General features: G+C 38.4%; 4 protein-coding genes across 4 annotated transcripts in view; all 4 read left to right on the plus strand.

The window, feature by feature from the left end:
- Positions 1-28: 28 nt before the first annotated feature.
- On the plus strand, positions 29-3,872 carry LOC145467977 (beta-1 adrenergic receptor-like). The gene has a single exon (XM_081451636.1). It carries the CDS (start codon positions 1,760-1,762, stop codon positions 2,858-2,860), a length of 1,101 nt encoding a protein of 366 aa, XP_081307762.1. The 5' UTR covers positions 29-1,759; the 3' UTR covers positions 2,861-3,872.
- A 106-nt stretch (positions 3,873-3,978) lies between these two features.
- Positions 3,979-9,791, plus strand: LOC145467988 (NADH-cytochrome b5 reductase-like). The gene is made up of 5 exons (XM_081451647.1): positions 3,979-5,747; positions 6,769-6,856; positions 7,463-7,567; positions 8,416-8,619; positions 9,135-9,791. The coding sequence occupies exons 1-5, from the start codon at positions 5,386-5,388 to the stop codon at positions 9,336-9,338; spliced, it is 963 nt and encodes a 320-aa protein (XP_081307773.1). The 5' UTR covers positions 3,979-5,385; the 3' UTR covers positions 9,339-9,791.
- A 4,992-nt stretch (positions 9,792-14,783) lies between these two features.
- LOC145467983 (orexin/Hypocretin receptor type 1-like) lies at positions 14,784-17,703 on the plus strand. The gene has a single exon (XM_081451641.1). The coding sequence runs from the start codon at positions 15,614-15,616 to the stop codon at positions 16,613-16,615; it is 1,002 nt and encodes a 333-aa protein (XP_081307767.1). The 5' UTR covers positions 14,784-15,613; the 3' UTR covers positions 16,616-17,703.
- Positions 17,704-23,202: 5,499 nt separating this feature from the next.
- The window catches only part of LOC145468709 (uncharacterized), a 32,969-nt gene continuing 30,812 nt past the window's right edge, over positions 23,203-25,359 (plus strand). The window contains exons 1-3 of the mRNA XM_081452410.1: positions 23,203-23,311; positions 23,880-24,174; positions 24,921-25,078. Of these exons, the coding sequence (XP_081308536.1) occupies positions 23,203-23,311; positions 23,880-24,174; positions 24,921-25,078 (562 nt within the window). The remainder of the gene's footprint in view (positions 23,312-23,879; positions 24,175-24,920; positions 25,079-25,359) is intronic.

A 25,359-nucleotide genomic window follows, 5' to 3' on the forward strand; every position in this document is an offset into this window, starting at 1 on the left:
TTAAAAAAGAGAGATAAAACGGTTGTGAATTCAAGAGTCACTTTGACTTCACATCGAGGTTCTTTTGTTCTGTTGTTGCTTAAAAGACTAAACTATGACAGGTGAAATGATGCGAGCTTCGCGAGTGGCAATTCTGCAAAGTGCCTAATATTATTTCATCCTTTTTTACTTTCATTGTCAATGGGCCCATCATAACGAAATGGTCAGTCAATAACCAAAAGGTGTCTTACTGTCATTTCATTTACTTACTGAACTGTCCACGAAAAAGTGTTGTCGAAGCGAGTTTATCGTTGAAAATTGGTATTTGCGTTCGCCACAGAAAAGACAGTCATTCTTTTATTTTTTCAATCAACCCTTTTGGGTGTATAACTTTTAAAGCCATTTGGACGTGTGATTATGCCTTAAGGGAAATTGCAAAAAAATCTAATTACCTTTATGTTTCCTCTCTTATTCACATCGGCTAAAAACTTGTGTAAATATCGCCTACTCGAGTGCAGCTCATCCGACTTGTAAATTTATTACAAAACATATCCTCGAATTTGTTTATTTTCCACTTTTTCTATCAGCCTGGAATCGAAACTCACAAACGACCTAAATATTGTAGGGTGTGTTGAAAAGACAAGCGGTTTTTCGCAAGGTTTTGTTCGTTATCTTATTCCAGCACCACATAAGACCACTACACTGTAATCAACCTGACGTTTTGATGTTCTGGTAAATTCTCAAAACGAACATGAGACAGAGTATACGAGAAAAAGTAAAGAGAAATTACACTTTTAGCTTACGTTTAGAGCCGAAGGACTTAGCTTGCGAATTTTAATGACTGACATCTTTGCGAATGAGAAATTTGGCAGAAAAGTAATTGCCATTTTTTCTTTATTAAGCCATGTTATGTTTTGCTGTTGGGTTTTGTTAAAGGAGTCGAATTTCGAATCGAATTTTTATTTCAGTGATGTTTGACGTGTAGTGAAAGCTTAAATCCGATTTCCGGTTTAATTTGCGACACCGGTGAATTTTCCCCTGATATAAAAAAAAAAAATAACAAAAAGCGACGAAAAATTCTAATTCCCTTGCCTTGCCTTATTTTGTGTTTCTTTAATTACGCATGCAATATATCTTCGACAAATTAAAACTCTTAGTGGATATTGCTTTTCTATATTTATGTTAACATCGGTTCTGTCAATTGCATGAAATAAATGTTCGATTTTAATAATTCTTTTCTTGAAACGCTTTGGTCCATACAATGGGTTAAAACAGTGATTATGGACGAGTGCCTATTAATAATTTTCGTCATAACTCGGCCTAGACAAGTAAACTATCAATGAACATACCATTTAGTTTCCTTTTCTTTATTCAAGACGCGCATACATGGCGTTATAATGAAAAATAAACAGTGTCGTATGAGGCAGGTGTGATTGGGTCGTGCATCTCACCTTGGCAAAACATTCTGAAGTTTGTGTCGCTCAGGGAAGGCGACACTCCTGTGGCTTAATGGTTTGCGCAGTCTTATCTAACTGTTAAAATTACAACTACGGAAAAAGATCAATCGTTTGATTTTCACAGTTACATCATCATTGTACATGACTACTTTCAATTCAAGAGTCATCCGATTTGGTTTCCTCGGGCGTTCTGACATTGCTTATTTGTTGATATTGGTGGTGAGACCTTAAAGGGAGATATACAGATATTCACCGCTTTGCTGCGGAAAGCCACTTCATTAATTGGCTGGTTGGCTAAAGTGTGATCGGTAGTAAATCGTGAAATGACTTTATTAAGTTCTTCCACTATCACAGAAGACATGGACGTGATAAACTGCAGCTTTCAAGTCGTGATTCGCTTCCCGCATACGATGTCCGCGCGTGTCACGGCCATCATTACGTGCCTGATCAGCGCGCTCGGCTTGATGACTGCTGTCTCGTGCAATACGTTATTTATCCTGGCCTTCGCTCGGACGCGCGAACTCCGCACGTACGCAAACCTATTTCTTGTCAGTCTGTCCTGTACAGACTTGCTAGTGGGTTCCATTGTAGAGCCCCTGTATATAGCGCGGCAAGCTTTTGCTCTATCCGGAACTGATGACTGCGGAGTATGGGTCGCTTATCTGACCATGGCCTTGTTCTGTACAGGCGCCTCCTTCCTTAACCTCACGCTTATAAGCTGTGAAAGGTACGTTGCTATATTCTCACCTTTGAACTACATGCGGCTTGTCACCAAACCTCGCGTGTTGAGCATTATCGGAGGTGTCTGGCTGGCTTGGGTCACTCTAACGTGCGTGCGATTTGCTGGAATACCTAATCGCATCGTTTACCTGATTTGCTTCGCAGTAATCGGCTCGTGCTACGCTATAACAGCTTTTGTATACTTCTTCATTTTCCGTGAAGCAAGGAGACATCACCGACGGATCGTTTCAGAGCAACAGAACTATGATCCGTTCGCACCAAGCGTAGCCCGCGAAACTAAATTCGCCAAGACCATGGCATATATATTTGGCGCGCTGTTAATCTGCTATACACCCGGTATGACAATTCTACTCATTCGCACTATCAAAGGCGATACGCCTCAACTGTTATACAACTTCTATCCGTGGGCTGAAAATTTGATATTTCTTAACAGCTCTCTGAATCCAATGATTTATTGCTGGCGTAATCGTGAAATACGTCGCGCGGTCTTCCGGGTTATTAACCCGTTGACGAGTCAGATATGCCACCGAACTATTGGATCCCCGATTAATGTAGGATATATCGCAGAAGGGAGAACGAACACTCCGAAAACTGATTACGGAACTTGGATTGCCAGAACAAGAGCTCAAGATTCTCCTGTAGCGAAGGACATTGAGATTCAGTCCGTTTGCTCTCAAGACTGAGTCGTTTCACAGTTCACTGCAAAATGTAACTTGAAATAGGGAATATCACTCTGTTAATGATATGAATTCAGTAACATCTATTTAAAACTTAACCCTTAATTCAAGCTCTTCACTCGATGGCCAAAAATGAGAAAAAGTTGCTTACTACTTAGAAGAGTGTTTAATGTTTCTAAATGTCCCCGCGTTTCGCTTTTTCGCGAGTAAATTATTTATTGTAAGAAAAAGTAATTAGAAGAACAGGCGGATACATAACTTTTATTCATTTTCTCTCTTGCTGTTGGGCGTTAAACAAGCCGACCTAACATCTATCCAATGGCCGTCGAATTTTAATTTAGATTAATAAACGTACGTGCCTTCTTTATATGAAGAACGCAGACGCACTGTTTACTCAAGTTAGAATGAGCTGTATGGTAGAGGTTTGTTCGAAACACACAAATTTTATGAATCGTGATGATTGTCAAATGTTCTATTACACGAAGAGACGGGTTGATTACAATAAGAGCGTCGTGCTCCAATATACGTGTTTTGATGCTGGTGCGATCGATTTTCTCCCCGGCTCGAAAAAAAGAGACTAAAACAGAAATCGTCTTAAGAAATTACTTGTCTTTTCAGAACAAACTGTACTTAACTGAAACGTGGTCCCTAATTTCTGTCCAGCTTCAAATTCTCTGTAGGCCTTTAAAGGACCTACGTCACGGTTTGTACGTCTTGAAAAGGTTAGCCTAAATTTTTCAAGTTCTTCGTTTGTAATCCGTGTTAATCTTCTCCATCGTTAACCATCCTTGATTCTTTATGGTTTATTATTATCTCTAAAATGTTTTTCTATCTTAGGAAACTATTCTTTTCAAGTTTCCTTCAATGTAAAGGTAATTTTGTACGTGGCCAAAATACGCTGACTGAGCCGCTCCTTTCCTCTAAAGGAGGTTGTCTGAACTTGAGTTGAAAATCAAGCCGTTATCCGCTAATTGCTGATGAGTTTCTTTGTTCTCATTACCTGTCTGCTAGGCAATGTATCGCTATTGTAATGAGAAATAAGATTTTGATTATTTAAAGAATTAAGACTTGCTCAATATGAAAAAAAATCTTTATCCATATTTCAAGTCCTTATAAATATTTTTTTTGAAAAAAATATTTCTCTCATGTTTGTGTCTGTTTCTTTTGCTTAAATCACGTTCGTTTATTAAAATAAGAGCTTAAAGAGGTTTTTGCTTGTTTTCATTGAGAAAATTTAATTGCACTAGTGCGAAATCTTTTTATGAAATCAACTGTGTTTGTGTTGGCAGGAAATTTACATTGTCATTTTGACCACTCGCGACTGATTGTATATTAATGCACAAGGAAAAATTTATGAAGTTTAAAGGCCAAAAGTATTTTTCGGAGCAAAAAATAGCCCAATTTAGGAAAATAGACATCCAAAGAGTTGAAATTTCATTTTGGTTTCATTTTGCGAAACATTTCTTTTCTCCAACCCATAAGCAACACTGAGTAAGAGGTTTGCATTGAATGCATTTATTTAATCAGCTGCAAATGTACACAGGATACACATATTATTTTAAATAAAAACACTGCTTTGAGCGAGTTCGCTCTCTCTTTAAACTAAACAGCGTTGGGCATCAATGTGGACATGCATTTCACTGGCCAGCGTGATTAATTTGTGACTGTGAATTTTCCGTTCTCGCCGGAAGCTAGGTAACCAAATGTTTCTTTGATGAGGGGACTGTCTTCCTGTAGGGTATAAATTGGAATTGTCTTTTTTACCGCGCCTTTTCAGAGTGTAGAATAGCTCGGGTGTGATTTGCCAGTTACTAACAGAGACCGCAATCAACTACCTGTGAACATTGAGGAACACTGAGAGAACTTTTCCCGTGGACCCCATGGGGAACCTTCACTGATATGTGACCGAGCTAGGACTGGAGGCCAATCAGTTCAAAGATGGCGGACGGCGGACGGCGTAAGTAAAACTGGTTGCAGATAAATAATGGATGTAGATGACAACAAATCAACTAATCAAAGCTGCAGCAAACTTAGCTCAAAAAGGAAGTTTGACTCGGAGACCAACGGATCGAAGATCTTGCGTGCTGAGGGTTTTTCTTGGTGGACATCGTTATTGTTGGGACTAGAACGAAGCAATTCTGGAACCGTTATAAAACGCGCTTGTGTTAACGAAAATATTACCCACAAAGCAAAGAAGTAACTCTCGATTTGTGACCTGCATCAAAAGAGATACAGAAAGCTTCAGAGACGTGTTGAATGATTTTCTCGTGTTATGTGAGCGGACTATCTACAAGGAATTTTCCGTGACAAGGTTCTCTAACATAAGCTTACAACTTTCATTTTGGCAGTATGAATTCTGCTTACGTTTATGTGTAAAGCTGTTCCTCTCCTTGGAAACACGTACTGAATTTTAGATATAAGCTTACATCTGAGCAGTAGGTGGCATCTGCTGCAAGAAGGGCTATAGAAACAGCTGATATGAAAGTCTTGTATATTATTAGAGTCGTTTAAGAGTCCTTGCTTACTTTGTCATGTCTACAGCTGAAGAGGTTTCTAGTGAAGAGATCAACTACAATGTCTCAGTGGATCTCCCTGAGCCACCAGAAAAACCTTTAGATAGTGACTGTTGTGGAACTGGCTGTACACCTTGTGTGTTTGACATTTATGACGAGGAAATGTTAAGATGGAAAAAGGAATGTGATAGAATAAGAAGTGGAGCAACTGACACAGATTTACAAACTGGAGATGATATTCAAGTTCTTTCCACTTCAGAGTTTCGATCATTTGCATTGGACTCCATCACCAGACTGACAAGAGATTCATGCTTGTACAGATTTATCATTCCTGGAAACAGAAAGCTGGGATTGAAAATAGGACAACATTTAATAATGAGGTGAAGCTCATCTTTGTATTTATTTCAAGTGTTTTGAAGGCTGACTGTTTAAAAAATAATTTTATTTAGCACTGCAGCTGTGTTAACTGGGGACACTATACCCTGCAAGCAGTTGGTTTCTCCCATGCCAAACTCATTCAGTGTAGGAGAAACCAACTGATTGCAGGGTAGGGACACTACAAATGAAGAAAAAAGTATCATGAATTGAACTGAAAACTGAAAACTACCACTACTATGTTGTGGTTATTTCATTGTCTCATTTTAAAACCCCCCAAAAATTATTAATCTCAATTATTATATGGCTGAATCTCACAAGGACTGGGAACTACCGAATTCACGAATTTGATTGGCTGAAATCGATATTGACTGCGGTCTAGATTTTCCCATCTAGACCGGCATCTAGACCAGTTTCATTTTGCATTGAAAAAGTAGCAAACTAAAATACAAAAATGTTCACCATATTCTTTTATTTTCTTCTCAATCATTTATGAAAGTGCCAAAAAGCCTAATGACAAAAAAAAAAAAAAGTAAAGAGGACGAGCAAATTTCAGCAGGTTTAAGTTAAGCTCATTGCCGTTCGCAACCAGAATGTCAGCAAACAAGTCACATTAAACGAATTAAAGTTTTCTTCTTTGCCATATAGTAAACATCTTATTAACCGAGCTAAGTCAGTCTGTATAGGAGAATCTTGACCGAGGTCGTGTGTACAGACCTCACTGCGTTCGGTCTGTACTTATGACCTCGGTCAAGATTCTCCCATACAGACCTCCAGCTTGGTTAATAAGAGCTAAATACTGTGTTGTACAGAGGTACATTTGTTAGTTCATTTGTTTTTTAGATCTGCAATTTTTCACACAAGAGCATGGTTATAATCATTCAAGATGATTTAGATGGTACTACGCATGAGCAGACCATTATTTGTAGGCACTTATTTGCAGGTCACTTGGTGGGCTCGTGGCCGATGAAAAGGAAGGAAAAGTGCACCAAACGATAATGGCAATTTTTTTTTTTTTCTTTACAGAGGAAAACTGGAAGGCAAGACTAATACTCGACAGTACACCCCAGTAAGTGATCAAGACTGTCAAGGTCACTTTGATGTGCTCATTAAGGTATTTCTCTTTTGGAATTTTCACATACATTACAAACTGTGTTAGTAATTTTTTTGGACAAAATATGTTGTAAAAATAGTCCTCAGGTTGTTGTTATGATAAAACATTTTGCACAAGAAGAAAAGCTCATAAACCTGAGTACAAGAGAGTTTTTGTGTGTGACAGGATTGGTCAGAGCCCAAGCAGGGTGAGCTCATGCTTTTAGCCAGATAGGAATCCAGACATCCTGTGGACCTCATTTTTTAAAGGAAACTGTTTTCTTTTTGATTTTCATGTGTTAACTCATAAATTGTTCATTTGAGCAGACCCTATAGCACATTTTGGATGTCCACTTTTCAAATCCTGGCTAAAAGCCTGGGTGAGCAGAAAGCACTGATCACAATGGAGACTTAACCTGTACTAGGAATCGTGTAAGAAAGGCCTCTGGTCTATGGTTGGAGAACTCCCATATAAGCTGGTTTTGATAGGTTGTGTTTACTTTTACCATGGTAATTCTAATTGTAACCATCGAAAGCAACAAGCATGGGGGTTGATAAAGAGCATGTGACAGTACTTACAAAGGTTTCACTTTTAATGTAAGGCAAAATCATTTTATTTGTATTTCAGGTGTACCCAAATGGAAAGATGTCCAGTTATGTAAGATCTTGGCAAGTAGGTGACATTATTGAATGGAGGGGGCCTTATGGAAATTTTTCTTACATTCCAAATCAGGTAATAAATGCATGTGATATTTCACTGAATGATTGTTTATTAGGGTCAATTTTATAAGCATTAATTAAAAATATTGATCATAATTTTTATTATATTGAAACAAAGCAACAAAATTTATGTCATCAGAGGCAAAAAATGTTCTCAGTCTCCTGGCTAAACAATTTGGCCTTAGAAGGTCAATTTGTCACTAACCCTCCCCCCCCTCCCCACAAAAAAATTTTTTTTCTCCATATGTTTTCCATTTTAGAATAATGACAGAGTAAGCTTCAAAATTGTTCTTTCTTTTACTTCATGGTAATTTTAGATTCATTCTGTCAGTAACTTAATATTTTTAAGAAGATCTTATAGAATCTAACAAATCTTGGGGAAACTTAGGCAAAAACTTATGAAATTTTGAGACGAATCTTACAAAATCTTGAGGAAACTTAGAATCTTTGATACAAACTCCAAAGGAGTCTTGGTCAACAATTCTGTATAGGCCTGTGTTTAGGACAAAGGACCATGGTGGTCGCGCTTTTTCATCTTGTGCACTCACGCATTGTAATGACCTTCCATTAGACGTGAGGAGCGCCACGTCTATTGATATTTTTAAAAACAGGCTTAAAACGTTTTTATTTAACTTTTAAACATATCAGTCTAGTTCTTTGTTTAGTTTTTACATTATAATTAATTATTGTAAAGGTTTCACTGGATCCTAAATTATTACTATTTTTGTAAGAGCACTGAGATTCTAGTGATGTAATTCAGTAGAAATAAATTATTATTATTGTTATTATTATTATTATTATTATTATTAACATCTGGAGTATGTTACACATTTTTGAAGGGTTTTTCTCTGTTGTTTTCAGTATCGTCATCTTGGCATGCTAGCTGCAGGTACAGGTGTTGCACCAATGCTGCAAGTAATTCAAGGTATTTTGTCCAATGGAGATGACGAAACTTTCATCCACTTGGTCTATTCCAGTCAAACATATGATGAGATCTTAATGAAACACACTCTGGATGAAATGAAGGCTTACTGGAACTTTTCAGTGCTGTATGTTGTTAGCAAGGTCAGTTCTAGTGATAAACTAAATGAAGCTGAATCCTAATACAAAGCACCTAGTCATTCTGACAATATGCTTACTTTCCATTCAGCTCTTTGAAAATCTTTCATTACCTTTCTTTGTGGCTGTATTTGTCATTGCCAATTCTTAAATCTTTTTGGTTGAATACAATTACTATGATTCCCTGCAGGCATCTCTCAGAGAGGGAACTTGGTATTGTCTACTGTACCAAGGCTGATGTTGTTAGGTAGAGCAGTTTTCAATTGAGTGTCGAAAGTAATGCTTTTGGTTTTACTATGGTTTGAAATTGGCTGAGTTGTTCAACCTTTTGAGTAACTGGTTGGGTTGGGTTTTACGACACTCAATTGAAAACCACTCTAAAGGAATCCCTTTCAGTGGAATTACTGTTTATCCATCACTCATTACCACAAGTATGTGCATGGTCTTCAGGCAAGGGTCTAGTTTGTCTTTTCAGTTTAAAAGAAGGATCCTAATCCAAAACCTAACTTTGTTTTTGGCAGGAAGTTGAAGCTGACCAATCAAAAGTCAGGTACGGAGATCACGTGTCTTATGGCAGGATTACCCAAGAGCTTGTGTCACGTGAGATGCCTGAACCGTCACGTGATGTACACGTGTTGATCTGTGGAACTAAGTCTTTTGATAAGGACATGATAAACTATTTAAAAGCTTATGGGTACACATCGGATATGTATTTTAAATTCTAAATACATGTCGCGGAAAACGTTCTTTTGAAAAGGAATTTTTTTTATCTATAGACATACGCAATTCGTTTTTAACTCTGAACATACTTACTTACTCATCCTCTTCATCCCAGCTGGGACATAAGGCCACAACTGTAAACGTGGCCATAATAGAACAATGGCTGTAGAACACGCGTTGTGCTTAGACGATTAGAGATTTTCCAAGTGCCACGTACACACGGTCGTCACATCACATTTTATTAGGTGTCTTAATTTTAGTTGAAAATCAAATGGAAAGGGTCTTCTTTATGTCGAGTGAGTTAAGGATAGCTGGAAAGTCCTTGTGTACACGTCCCCTTACCTTTCGTAGTCATGAAAACACATTTTTGTTGAGCCAGCATACTTGTTGTGATATCTGTCTTTATCTTTTTTTCTTTTGATGTAAGGAGACAATTAAAATTGACTGAAGTTTCATTTCTGTCTGCGCAACACATTTTTTTGTGGTCAGTGGTAAAGGCAAGAGAAAAGGCCATGGAAACGAGGTTGCACTCAGGGATCCCCCAGGGTCAGGTTTTGACTAACTCTGGACTTAATCTCCACCATTAAAAAACATAAGCGTAAAAAGATTGAAATTGAATCGTGGATAAAATTTCAATCTTGTATTTAAAACATAATTGGCTTAAAGTATTTGCAATTCGAACAACCATGTCCTGGGGTACTATACTGAAGCTTAGGCCACGTCCACAATACGCCGGAGAAATTTGAAAACGAAGCTTTATTTCTACGATAAGGCCTTACGTCCACACTACTACTCAGTCCACGACTTTTATTCAGTATTGTATATCAGGTATTGGGCGATATGTATTAGGTATATTTTTAGCTGACGAATTTTTACCGTGGATAAATAAAGATTATCTATCTACAGCGTCTATCAACTATCGCGAAAACGGAGCTTTTCATTGACGTTCTTCAAACCGGAGGAATTTGAAAACGCCAGCTTTTCGTTTTTGTGTGGACGGAAAACATTTTTGAAAACGGGGCTTTTCGAAAACAACGGCGTCACGATAATCAAGTGACTTCTCTGACCAAGTGTTGCTCAAACACAAATCCAAAAAGACCGCTAAATACTGATCGCGTTTAAAAATTCCTCCGGCGTAGTTTGGACGTGAAACATTTGATACGTTTTCAGAGTGAAAACGCCGTTTCAAATTCGTCCCGCGTAGTGTGCTTGGGGCCTTGGAACACACCGATGCTCCGATAAAGAAGCTTGCATGACGCCTCACAAAGCACGGACCTCTGGTTTTCAAGCCAGCACGAACGATGGCTAAATATAAATCAATTTGAAAAGAAAAATCAGATAAACAATAGCGCGACCAGCAAAAGATTTCGCGAAAGATGCGTTGTAAATTAGGTACCTGTGTCAATATACAGACGCACATCGATAACGACAAATCTTTCAAGCATTTTAATTAGTTCTTTAAAACTCTAAAAGATATTGTCACGTACTAAAAGACTATCTAGAGTAACAACAATTCTTTCGCATAATTGCACGTAGAAGACATCCAAGAATGTTGATACAAAATGAACCAAAACGAAAACAAAGTTACGTGTTCGAACTTCATGCTATATGTCAGATCCCTACCAGAGAGGTGTGTCGCATCAGCTCCAATGGAGAACCATATTACACCGAAAAAAAAACCTATAAATCCGGACTGAAATAATTCACTTAGCTATACTGCAAACGGCAGGAAGTCTTACTGTATTAAGGCCTAGATGTGACTTTTGGCAGCGAACATTGCCGGACTGAGAAATTCACAGTAGCAGACAGATGACCACGCCCAGGGGTGACCACGCATCTCAGTCGTGCTTGGGTGTGGCGCAGATACAGTCAATTCAGACCCCTTTCAATGGAGTTTAGACTAAATATTACAACCCCATATTTTAACTGTCATCCAACTCACGAAGACATTTTTCACTGTCAAAGGTGACCAAAAATGGCTTGTTAAGAGTTAACCACCAAATGAATGCTAGACGAAAGAAAATGAAACGCCATGTCAATGGCTAAGTGAATTACGTTTTTGTGCTCTTAGCTTATAAGGAAAAATGACTTCCTTCTTTTTATTGTCATTCTATTGTCGAGTATTCCGATTATTCTATCGGAGACTCTAATTAGTGTTTTCGTGTTGCTGTTTTTTTTTTTCACCTCATTGAAGATAAGACTTAGATCACCACTATAGCCTGCTACTGATACTGATACTGATCGATTGTTTCTCCATTTCGGTACAAAATTTTCAAGGCATTTACATTTAGATATCTACTGCAGATCATAAGTCCCATGTCCTTCAGAAGATATTCTAAGGATGTGGGTTTGAATCATAACATGCAAGATTTCTGTATTATCAATATTTTTCAAGCCTTTTTAAGTATCACATCCCACAAAACGAGATTACTTTATTACACATTCTGAAGATAGGTGACATTAATCTTAGTAGAGTTGAACTGGTTTATAATGCGTTCTAAAATCTAACAAAAATGTTTTCTATGCCAGGCTAGGATTGATTTTTACACTAGTGACATAACAACATAAGACATAATGGACATAATGGCATAACGAGCCTATGTCGCAATGTGAACATCGACATAAAGGCATAAGGAAAAGATCAGTTGTTTTCCTTATTTCGTTATGTTCATGCTGTTATGCTGCTATTATGTCATTATGTCAGGATGCGAGAGTGGAATCGATCAACATAACACGAGCACAGGACAAAGAAAAAAATCCCGAGTCCCCGACAGGAATCGAACCCATGATCTCCCAAACACCGGGTACTGGCGCTCTATCCACTGAGCTACGAGAACTCATGGAGAGTAAGGTCATTTAACTGAGTTCATATGTGACAGGCGTCCTGCATACTGCTAGGATCAGCACTGACGAAGTCACCGTGAGTAATGATAAGTGAATAGATAGCGAATTTGAAGCTCGGCAATGAAATGCGAAAGGCGAATCGATCATCATGTCACGAGCGTGGGACAAAGAAAAAACCCGAGTCCCCGACAGGAATCAAACCCATGACCTCGCGAACACCGGGCGGGCGCTCCATCCACCGAGCTAGCGTATTTCGTTCCAAACTATCCCACAGCGTGAAAAATGGGTCCGAATGAATAAACAAACACGATTGGAAAGCCAGTTCCGGAATCTATTTCTCAAGGACAAAAAAAACACACAGGCGGGAAGACTGTCGGTTCCGTTCCATTCCGAAATTTCCGTTATTTTTACCTGATTAGAAGGCACCCTAGTGTTTTGTTCTCCATCTAGTCTCAAGATTTAAAGATTATTGCTCGTACGTCTAGATCTCCTGCATTCATTGAAAAGTTATTCTAAAACAAACAAAAGCCTGAAGCAAGGCTTATTTTAATCACGAATAAAGAATCTTGACGTTTTTACTTCTGTTTCTTGTTTTACAGTTAAAAAGCAATTAATTTAGAACAGCTAGAGTCACAAGACCTATGATAGAATATGTGGTTGCTTTTGGTATTTACTAAAAGCGTTTAGAACATGTAGACGATTTTCTGTAGTTTCAGCTGAAAGTGTTCTTAGTAAACGGAGAAATATCTCTGTCATGTGCTGTTGAATTGTCTATTGCGCGCATAAGAAGTTTACAGTTCAGCATGACTATAAGAAATATTGGAATTTAATCCAGTGTAAACAAGCTACTATATACTGTATGCAGTTATTTTTCGTTTACGCAATTAGAATAAAAGCCTCTGTCAGGACGTGATCTATGATTTAACGTGAAGCGATGACTTAAAAACACATGAAAATAAGAAAATATGCAAATTATGCTGAAGTTGCCGAAAAAGTTTGCATTATCGCTTAGTTTAGATATAAGATACCATCAAAAAATAAGCCTTGTGATCATTCAACAACATATCAAAAGACTTAAATTTTGCCGCCATAACCGATTTTAGACATTGTATTGAGGATGAAATAAAAATTTCTCATTTGCACGCGTGCTTCTGCGTTCTGCCTTAAATTTAAAGTTCAAACGCTGCTTGTGCAGGCATCCTGATGGGAGAACATCAAAAAAATCTCCTGTCAACAAAAAGGAAAACTACGATTGAAGCTGTCTTGGTGAGAGAGAGAAAAAAACATTATTTCGGCCCAAATTGTTGAATTAATCTTTTGATCTTTAAACGAGAAAAACAGATGCAAACGCAGTCTTAACTTAAGATTACATCAGTTGTTGACATAATAAACTCACCTTATGGTTGTCTTGTTCATTTTCAATGAAGCTAGTGTACTCCGCGCCCCCTCTCCCCTGAAAAAAAAATCGATTTCTTGGGGGGGAAGGGGTGGATGTACACAGAGGGAGGAAATGGAATAATAAATCATTTTGATCAAGGACGAGCTGGAAAAGAAATAAAACTAGCTGTATTTTTCGGGATGTTGTAATTCAGTTTTAAAAAGTCTTATTGTATTTTCCACTTCAGATGAGTTTCAGAAAAATATAATTTAAAATTTTTCTGAAAACCCAAAGTCGCTATTTGGTAAAAAAAAGCTTTGTTGCTCTGTTGAAAAGTCTGACAAGACGGGACTTTCACTTCGAAAGTCCCGTCAGGTGATCATACCTGTATAAACGTTAGCACTGGGCACTAGTCATAATGATAATAATAAGTAGCGAAATACTTAGTCTAAGGTAACAAAAAATACTGCTACATTCTTTCAAAATTCTTACATTCTCAATCTGTTGTTGCGTCACTTCATAGACTCCTTGGGAATCAACGCAGGAAAGAGGACAATTTTCAATCTTTCAGCAACTCGACTCTTTTAAGCAAATTGCTCGTGCGGTTTCCATTACATGACGCAATACGTATATCAGAATTCCGAAACATTGCTAAACATGCCCTGTATTACATCAAACTTGTTTGGTAGTTACGAAATCTTAGCTCGGCCTTAGAATACAGGTTTTCACTGAGAACTGATTGAGGTGTTGCTCAGTGTGGGAGAAATTAAAGGTCTCAAAGCGAACGTTAATTGCCTAATCAACTGATTTTACTACAAGTACATACGGCATGTTAAAACTAATTACCGTTTGTTCCTAAATTATTTCATCAAGCGCGATTATATCATATCATTGTGGAAGAGAGGTGTAGTTTGACTCTAAAGATGTGTTTCATCGCCGCTCAATTACTCCACCACAACAGGCAAATTGCCCTGTGTATTGTTTTCTTCTCCAAAAATCACTTATTGTAATAGCGCTATAGTTCCTTGCCCAAAATAACACAGCCTCTAAAATTGCTGTGAAACTGGAGCATTTTCACATTGTAAATGTCAGTACTTTCATTAGGAAACTATACTTCTATTTGATACGGGAATCTTTGATATCCAAACATTCCTTGGCCTTTACACACGTACACGTTTTTAGCTTCAGACCACACAAAAGCGCGGGAACTCAGAGTAGGGGGGGGGGGGGCAGGGAAAGGGGGAGGGGGAGGAGTGGGTAAAAAGTTACTTAACCGAGTCCTGATCCTGACCGATTCAAGATTGTCAAATAAGTATTGCCGTTTTGATTCCAAATAATTTAGGAACCATTACATAGGTCTTTCTTAAAATGTTTGTTTTGAAAAGCGCTGAGCTGAAGGGAAGATATTTTCGACCCATTCCAATGCTGTCAATCAGAGGCGAGGCCTGTTTACATTTCCGATCGGAAAGAGAACAGAGAACTTGGTCGCGGCAGACTTGGCCGGGTTTGTTTTACATCTGTCAGCACCGAATAAACAATCAACACAGGCACTCGTGGATATCTACACATCAGGTGTTTAATTACGCACCTCATCAAGTTTCGTGCAATCTAAACATCAATGTAACTGCGGGGTTATCAGGCGAAAAACGGAACGCTCCTCGCCTCTTTATCTTCCGATACTGTTTGCTTTGGCTACGTTTTTTTTCGCCCAGTTTTGCCGGCGTACGATAAAAAGCAAAGCTGTGCTGTTGAGTAAAAGTTTCCAACCGCCTGTCGTTTTCCACATCATGGAATCGTGGCATCACGGTGTCGCGACGTATTTGATTCTAATCCCGTGAAGTTTACAAGATTTAGGAGCTAGCTGGTTTTCCATTGCGTATCCTTCACCGACGTGGTAAGCCTCATCTAACTCAACGTTTGCCAAAAGATTTCTTTTCTGACGGAGAAAGACAAACAAAGCCCACGCAAAAAAGCAATTTTTCATCTGCGTTGTCCCATTGAAATTCGGACGAACTTTCTCCGCAGCTAGCAGAAGACACTTTCCAGTTTGCGAAGCTAATGGAGATGGAAACAGAGGAATCGGGCTCGGCCCAAATGGGGAATGATTTATCCAAAGACGTTTACAACCCAGCTTTAGTGAGCATACAAAGTGCGTGGTACTCTTTCATCCTGACTCTTGGAGTGATAGGAAATATTTACATCATACTAACAGTTTGGTGCCGCAAGGGAATGTCTTCCACCATCAACTTGTTCATCGTGAATCTGGCTGTCAGTGATCTTGGGATCTTAATGATCTCTCTTCCAGCCGAGTACATCAAAGAATACTTCGCGTGGCCGTTTAATAAACTGACCTGCCAGATTTTCAGCCCGCTTAACGAAGTGTTTTTCTGTGTCTCGATACTTACACTCACCGTCATCACTGTAGAGAGGTTTCGGGTGATTTGCAGACCATTCAAGCCGAGACTGAACGAGAGAGAAGCCAAGATTATCATCCTCATCGTCTGGTTAGTATCATATCTAACCGTTGGTTTTCCGATGTCGTTCCTGATGGTAGTGGAAGAGATCGCCAATTGTCGCAAGTGCTTGCCTATGTGGCCAAGTGACCTCCATCGGCGATTGCACACTTGTTTCATCGCTTCTCTCATAATCGTGCCTTTGTTTATTACGGCCACGGGCTACGCCGCCATTGTAAAGAGCATGAGGAAACAGAGCGCGCGGATCCGCGCGAGAGCGAACTCCATCTGTAGCGCGACCGATACTTTTCGTAGTGACATGTTCCTCTTACAACAGAACACAAAACTCATCAAGATGCTCCTGCTAATCGTTGTTGTTTTCTGGATTTGTATGCTGCCTCTAACCCTGCTGGCACTGGCGATAGAGTTTGGAAGCATCGACCCAACCACTAAAACAGTCGAAGGGCTATATACCTTTAGCATCGCGCTATTTTTCAGTAACAGCGCTTTCAATCCCATTGCCGTCTACATCATGAGCTCAGAACTGAGGAAGGGAACTTATGCTCTTTTTCACAGAATTTCAAACTGTTTTAGCCGTTACTTTTGAACCTAACATAAAGCAAATAAGAACAAGTACGATGTGTTATCGTGCTCGAGAACATCTATTGTTCTGTAACATGTTCCGGCCTATAGCCGCTGTAGATAATCAGAAAGTGTTGTTACAATTTCTTTCTGCTCGTGTTGTAGTATATACTCAGGTTTGTTGTTGCTGTTGTCAGATGTATAAATTCTATTGTAGGAACAGCCGTCAACGGCAATAAAGAACGCTACAAACCACAGGGGCGTATTAATTTAAATTAATGGCGTTTTTTTTCTTCACAAGCGCTTGTTAATAATTTCTTTTAACGAAGATCGTTCATGATTCATGATCGTGATCAGGCGGCCAATTGAAACACGTTTAGCGATTTAATCAAACCGCAAAGCGACCGAAAATTTGAGAGAAAATTGATTATGTAAGGAGATAAAATTCTTTACAGATTCGATTGCCTTTCCATTGATGTGCGCATTGTGTTTACAGGAGCAGGATAAAGGAAATGTAAGCGATCGGACGTTATTCTTAAGCTTTTAATCAGCAATATGAAGGGTGTAAGTTTCGTTTTTTTGTCCTAATTATCCATCAATCAATCGATAGGACCAGACGTTTTCAGTTGAAATATATATACATTTATAAAAAGAAACACACGATGCTATGGAAAAAAAACATTGTTACAGGATATCTGTTTGAACAAGTTTAAATCATTTGACCTCTCTTCAAAAGAAACGAGATCATAAACTATTTGTTTTTGCTTTCGTCCTTATGTTCTTTTGCATCGCTCGCTCGCTCTCCGGATTTTTTGGGTCGCTTTTTCTTAGGCGGAATATTTTTTGACAGTTCTCCAACCCCACCCTATCACAAATGTAGTGGTCCATCCCTGAGTTTGAGTAATACCTTGAAAGCTAATGTAAACCAAGCTAATCCAATGTACTCAGTCGTGGATCAATTATTTCTCGACTAAGCAAACTGCAATCATTCGCAGCTGGAAAAAATAATGAAAACGTCGAGTCATGGACAACTGCCAAATAACTTTTTTCCACGGATTTCTTTACCCCTCAGTTTGCTTTCAAGGTAATATATCCGGAAAACCAAGGAAGGCTCTTCAGGGTTAATAGGCTTTTAAGTGTTTTGAACCAAATATCGTGTTTCCACTATCAAGTAGCAGAAAAGAGATTACACGAAAATGTTTCAAAGGTTGTACTATTTCTTTCTAGAGAGACAACAACTAATTTGTCTGCAATATTTTACCTCAATGATCCATCTTTTGAATCATGAACAAAGCTACTACAACACTGAGCATATGCAAGTGTTTTTTACTTTTGGCAAAATCAAGTTCGATATTAATACTAGATATTTCCTTTCGGCTGATTTCCGCTGCTCTCTCGAGTCCAGTCGATCTTTATCCGAACAGTGACCGAAAGTTTCTCAATTCTGTATCAGTCAGAGGTCAAAGATAAATCTGAAGAAGAAACAACATAAACATCTTTATATCAAATTTCAGTCTGATCTGTTGTCTGCAGATAAAACCTTACAAAACACGCCAAATTCTTTCACGTACATAACGAAGCCTTACACGTATTACGAGTTCAGACTTATTAAGAATTCTGAACATCGCAATTCAGTGTACACACTCGAGAGTTTTGTCCCCGTTTGTTTGACCTGCTTGGACAACAAAGAGTGTACCTAGTAACACTTTCGTGACTCTCCATTGGAAATTAGTACCAGAGTCGCGATTTTTCACCTTTGTAAGGCCTGATACTCAGGTTATCGCGATTCAGTTCTGTCAAGTTACAAATCCCGGATTTGCAATCGAAACGAAATCACTTTTAAATTAAACTGATCACCCAGCTATCGTACTACAGCGCATGGGAAGCCCAGTAGCCTACATTGCTGGCGTAAACGGGGATGAGGTAGAGAAGCAGAAAACACTAGGAAGAAAGTCCCCCCTTCTATCCCTGCTCCCGTTCTCCATTCCCCTCTCCGCCGTTTTACGCTCGCTACATAGGCTATAGGCTTAGTTGCTAAAACAGTATTAGTCATGTTTCCTTGCCCAAATGTTTGTGTTTCTTAACCTGCTAAATGGATTAAAATTCATCCAGAAATAGGACTCAGAACGAAAGGCTTAGCAAGGGTAGAATTTAAGAGCTAACATGATTTTAATTCGGACGGAACCATAGTATGTCTGGGTGACGTGGAACGAAAGTCATCGCGGGTTCACTTTGAAGGCTCCTTTTTACTAGCACATGGTAAGATGTTGATACTGAACAGCACCTTTTTGCGACTCCGTATGTTGCTTGTAAGAACCAGCCCTTCCAGTTTTCCTTAGAAAAGAAGCGTCGGCCACACCTAATCTAGAAACATTCCGTCTTCAAGTCTCAAGAATACCTTGCCGGTTGATAGTCTTGATAACCGCGCTCACCTCCTTCAGACCCATATACCCTCCGATTGCTTCGGGAATTGCGCAATCGCAGAATTTTAAATTATTTATTTATCTCCGAGTGAGACACTTATTCTGGTGCAAGAATTTGCTGTAACTGAACTCGACGAAATTGTGGACATAGTTCAGTTAAGAGAAAAGAAACATCTTTGTTAGTGGAGTGCAAATATATGTTTGTTCGCTCAGTCCTTATGGGACGCCAGTTTTTGAAGACCAAAGACATTTCAACTGAAACATTCATGATGCGTACTGAATGGACGCTGATTGGCTGCAAGCTTTTTTCCTTTAGCCAATCAGAGTTAGGGATCTTTGACATGCATCTCGTTTTCGTACAAACGAGGACGACCTGTGATTTCTAACTATTTTTCAAAAATATCAGGTGAATTTTTGGAAGGTAATCCAAAACATTCCGACTTAATAGTTATCGAAGGGGGGAAGGGGGGGCGGGCGGAGATGGCGACTCAACACATCTACAGGGAAATACTTCATCTCTTTTCTAAACCTTTCACTGAAGTAATCCCTATGCACTTAAGAAGGCGATCAGCCGTTGAGCGCATATGTTATCTCTACTTTAAAGGGCCCTTACACACCTCATTGACAGTTGTTTTCCTTTATCCCTTCGTAAACGGGAACTAGTAAAATCCCTACACATTTATATCCTTGCAGTTTGAGCAAGGAAGGTCTTTTGACTGAACCTCCCCTAATAGTCCATTATAAGGGGTACCCCCCGGTTACTACTTAATTATAGTTCCTGTCGATGACCCAGTTCAATGGTCTATGTTAATGTCTTGTCGTGTTTCAACTACACAAAATGATGCTAACAGGAGGTGACAGAACCCCCTTAAACCTGTCTGTTTGCCAGAAAGACGGTACTTACACAGTGGGATAGGTGTTAGTTCCTATCTAACATCCTCTTAGTTTAACCGTACCATACTTAACTTAAATAGTATTCAAGATCAGTTTTCTTGTTCAGTGTCAGCGCAAAAACAACAAAGTAAATAAACACTAGTGGCCTAATACTTTCCAATCAACGTCAAACGCACAGCACGGGCACGCCATTAAATAGTCTTGCCTGATTATCGCCGAAAGTTCTCTCTCCTAATTTCCACATCATATTGCCAAATGAAACCAAACATACAATAGGCCATTTCCAAGTTACCTTGTGCCTCTGTTTTAAAACGGGTCTTCGTACAGAACCTTCCATAGGAAAATGAGTTTGGGTTGCATGAAAGGCGGAACACATTTTCACGTGAATAGTTTCGCGTGAGGACTCGTTTTGACAGAGGCAAAAGGCAACTCGGAAAAGTGACCTGTTAAATTGGATAAAGAGATTGTACAGAGCTATCTGAAAACACGTATTTTGGGTAAGAAGTATAGGATTACAAGGAAGGAAGTGGATTAAGTTTGATTTTGTCCGATTTTGTGTCAAGAAATCAAACTTGCCACTCTCGTGAAATCTTAAATATTCTTGTCATTGTGTTTTTTTAGTAGATAATAAAGCAAGTTTGTGGCATCTCCCAACTATACTTATAAAACACGATATATCAACTGGGGTACTTTCCTTTTAAACAGCTTTAAAATCACACCCTTCCGGAGGAATACCTACGTGTCGGTTATAAGCTTACATATAGGGGTACCCCATGCAAATGTGTTTAGCAAACTTTAGACCAAATAAGATTTTAAAAAAATTCTCTATCTTATTTATCAGACTGTCTAGTTTACAATGTAGGCTTTTTATAGTCGCGTCTGATTCGATTAACTTTGACTCTTACGCGGTGTCTTGATTAAAATGAACCCAGCGAACACGAGGGTGTAAAAGCATCGTAGCACATGTCAGTAAATATTGTTTGCGGGTTCATTCGATCAGCTACAAGCGACACAAGATTAATTTTTCTAAGATCACTCTGACTCGTAGATTCCTTTTAAATAAGCTCCAGTTTTAGTAAAAAAAGCTGGATTTTCACAAACGATTTTACTTGTGGGCAAACTACACAAATCTGCCACACAATCGCCAATTATCACTTTTGTTTGCCGGCTGGGAGGTCCGTAAAGTGAAAAACTGTGACCGAGGTCTTGAAAATGCTCAGACTGCAAAATTTTTTACCGTGCCTTCTTGGAAAAAAAAAATTCTTATGAGATCAACAGTTAAACCAGTATTGTATTGTCTCTGTCCCTTCTAAAACCAGTTTAAGAGCGCTAGAATTTTTGCTAAACCCATATGGAACGTTTGAATTTCAAATGAAACATCAACAAAAAATTTTGTCTTTTACGGTGAGAACTGATATGCCAAACTCAGTTTTTAAAACAAATTGTAAGCGAAGAAACTCCGTTAAACTCACTAACAGCCTTTTTTCAGCACTTTTTGACGAAACAGTTCTTATCGGTGATAATTTTTAGTCTGATCCCAGACTACCATTCCTTTCTAAAGTAGTTCCTACCGCGAGGGAAGACACAGATGGTAATCAATAGATTTTTCACCGAGGTAGTGAAGTCTGTTTTCCTAACATATTAAGATCTACTGGAATTTAAATTGAGATGTTTAATTCCTTTATGGATAAAAGGAACTTAAAACCAGCTCATTTCTTAAGACCGCAAGAAAATCTCTCCAAGGTCGTCCAATTTCGATGTAATTTCTAATTCTTTTCTCATTGTGGAATTTATAGAATCGTATTCTATTTTCCTGTTACAATAAAGAAAATGAATTATTAATCACTTTCGTCCAATTGTTAAAAATATATTTGGAGCCTTCAAAAATTAAAATTTGCCATTTTGTAACAAAAGTAAAAAAAAAATTGTCATGTATTATAATGGTGGAATCTGTAAAGCAGGAAGCTTTTTTATTATCTAGGAATCATTTCTTGATCACAGACTCACAATGGCTCTTCAGAAGGCAAGGTTACCGGCTAAGAAATGATCCAGAAAAGGGCATAAATAATTGATATTTCTCTTTTTGTTTTTGTCTAGTTTTCTTGACAGGGATCTTTAAGAAAATTTTCGTTATATTCTCAAAACGATAATTATTTTTCATTTTTCAGAAACCCCCTCTCTAACGTTTTCGGTCTCAGAACAAAAATATACATCAAAATGTTACCTACATCTTCCGCCTATTTTTTTTACTGATATAAAAATCAAATTCTCCTTAACAACCTCCAACTTTCCTTGCAGTACTAGTTGGGAGAAATTCACTTGTAGAAGATAACTCGAAAGTTTTAGCTCTTTGCCACTCACTTGACAACAAGAATCTTGTTCTCTGATATTTTGAGGTCCAAACCATTTCTGCAGTTAGGTGTTAGAAGAGAAGCGATTAAGTTTGGTTTTATCCTTTAGAAAGTACACACTGAAAATTGTTATCATATTTCAATGGAAACTCCTTTAATTTAGGTAAAACAGAAGTTGCCTAATCTGTTATGACTGCTTAGTTTTTCTGTGCGCAAAAATTGTCTTCTTGCATATTAATTATTTATGACTCGAAGTCATGAAATTCGAATCATTAGTTCTTAATTTTGGCTAAACAAACACGTTTCTCTTTAAGTTACTCAGTTAAATAACATTCATATGTTCCCGGCTTACTCGCTGTAAAACTGTTGTATTTTTTCCCTCCATCACTTTTATTTTTGGTTTCTCACAAATTCAAATGAACTTATATTTGAACAAACAAAACTTTCTTAGTTACAATGCATTAAAAATTCATGAAATTAAAACACTGTCCTTCGTGTTTACACAAAGTTTTCCAGAAAGGAATCACACGAAACGTTTCACCATAGTGTAAGAGAAATTCAATATTTTTCTACCACGACTTATAACGATGTACAGGAAGTTACGATATAAAATGTGGTTTACGGTTTTTACTGTAAGTATGCGCTATTTTCTTGGTAAATAGAGGATCTTCATAGAGTAATTTTGTGTGACGAAAGTTCGTAAGCATTTTTTACGCTAAAACGTAAGTCTTTTCAGTACGACAACTAAGTTAATAACAACAAAGTTTTATAATTTGTCTCGTATCCGACAAAAATAGTTAGATGAGCTAATGACAAAGTGATTTTGGACAAGTTTTCCTAGATGTACTTGAGAGGAGAATTATCATTATTATTGTTTTTTTCAGCACCAAATAACATACGAAATTTATTTACGAGAAGAGAATTAGAGTGCTTATGATAAAGATATGAATATATCTTTGAATCAACAGATCATTGTGGCTGGAAATACTTGCGAGGGAGCTGTGCAGAATGTAACGAAAGACAATATTTTAAACTTAAGCTGCATACCGTCAGGTAGTATTGTTTTGTTTCGTTTTTTTAACGTTCTTCGTGTTGCTGCATTGATGCAGTTAAAGAAAGTGCCGATAAGTCCCTAAATCTTAATGGGAGAAGTCATCTTTACGGGCTCCTATTCGAATGGTACAGGTAACTGCAAGTCTTCTCCAGCCCTTCCTAACACGACGAAGATGATCAGACGTAATGCCGGGGGACTTGACCAAAAAAAAGTCAAATCACTACCCAGTCCTTCACTCGTGAATAATACGGGTTCATTCCGGTATTTCAGGGCGAAACCTAAGCCACCCCTTTTCCTCCAAACAATGCTGAGAGATTTTTTAATTTTTCTAATTGTGTAGGGTTTGGAGTGTTCCTGCATTGATATGTAAGGTTTATGAGATTATCGAAAATCAGCATTGCTTTGAGAGAGGGGTGTGGACACGGATCACTGTGAGTAGTGGTATCAGGCTGCAATTGACCTGTCTTGTAGCAAGAAAACATTAGAGACGGGAGGTAACTTAAATAGCTTCGTTCTCTGCAACAAATATCATTGTCCCTGATGATAAATGATGTACTTTTTTTGTAGAAATCAAAGGAGTTTTACAAGAAGTGTGGACCGATAGAATACAAGTAAATAACCTGAGCTCGTTAACAGAACATCCTGATTTTCCAGAAAATCCTCGTTCAACTAAAATAATAAACAGCTTCGAATCAGCTTTAAATGCTTCAGCTTTAGATGTGCCTCAGTATGGTCAGCGGCGTCGTGCCTACTTTGCAGCACCCGAGAGTGGATTATATAAATTCCATATATCATGCAAGAGCGCATGCGTGTTCCTGATTGAGGCTCAGTACTACAACACAGTCATGAAATGTGACAATATGTAAGATCATAGTTGTAATTTACTATCTTCGACAGTCATACATTACCAATAACTATGTTAATCTATGCATGGAGTATGTTGAGCATGGGGTCTTTCTGTGAGTCCCGGAAGCAACGAAGGGCCAGACACATCTGTTCCTCACGATTTGTGAATCACTGTATTTTCGTAAATTATTGTCTCTAACGATTGATCATTTATATCAAGACAATATTTCAACCATCAGCAAAACGAACAAGATCTGTGCCCAGCTCAATGGTGCCCGTAAAGTTATATAGAGGAATGCCACACCCCGTGGTCTGAGCCCTTACTCTTTTATATCTACCAGTTTCACAGAAAAGATGATGCTTTCTGTCTTGTTTGGAGTTCTGAGTATTTAACGTACCACATGTGAATGGAAGCTGAAGGGACCTCCTTCTGCAATAGTAATTGTTGTGTAGACATTTACATATAGGAGCCAGTCACTACCCAGTTACAAACACTATCTAATGAGGCAGCAACAAGCGAGACAGCAACGTTACTGTGTGTCTTATAAAACAGGGTAATTTAAGTCTATTGTAGTCTACCTCATGAAGTTATTAGACTGAGTAAAGGCAGGATTTTCGCTGCTTCCTCGAGTGGCAAATAAACCATGACGACGATGATGATGTTGATGTTGATGATAATGATGACGATGGTGTTGATGATAATGATGATGATGATGAAATGATTTGTGTACGACACCATTCATCTTCTTTACCCTTATTTAGAACAAAAGGCGTACATATGACAGCAGGACGATTTTATAAAATGGTTGTACTTCACGTTGGCGAACGTGACAGCCAGGACTTGCTGGTTTCCTTTACCATTCCAAACGGAACTAGAGAAGATCCAATACCTAGAGAATACCTTGTAGCCTACCAAACAGGTACTTAGTCTCCTTAGGAGCTCGTTACTTTAAAATCGTAGGAGCCTGGTTACGGCTTAACTCTGTTTCTGTATTATGAAGTTACTAGACTGAGTATTGGTATGATTTCCGCCGCTTCCATGACTCCAGTCTCCCTCCTTCTCGAGATGGAGGAGCGCGGGCTCCCTTCTCGAACAGCGGCAGCTAAATGAGGCTAGACAGAGTGCTGTATTGTCTCTGTCCCGGATGTGATGCTAGACTAACGCAAGTTATCTCTAGCCCTTGTCTTCCCAATTTCATTT

This window comes from Orbicella franksi, chromosome 14 (assembly GCF_964199315.1).
Source record: "Orbicella franksi chromosome 14, jaOrbFran1.1, whole genome shotgun sequence".
Taxonomy (NCBI): Eukaryota; Metazoa; Cnidaria; class Anthozoa; order Scleractinia; family Merulinidae; genus Orbicella; species Orbicella franksi.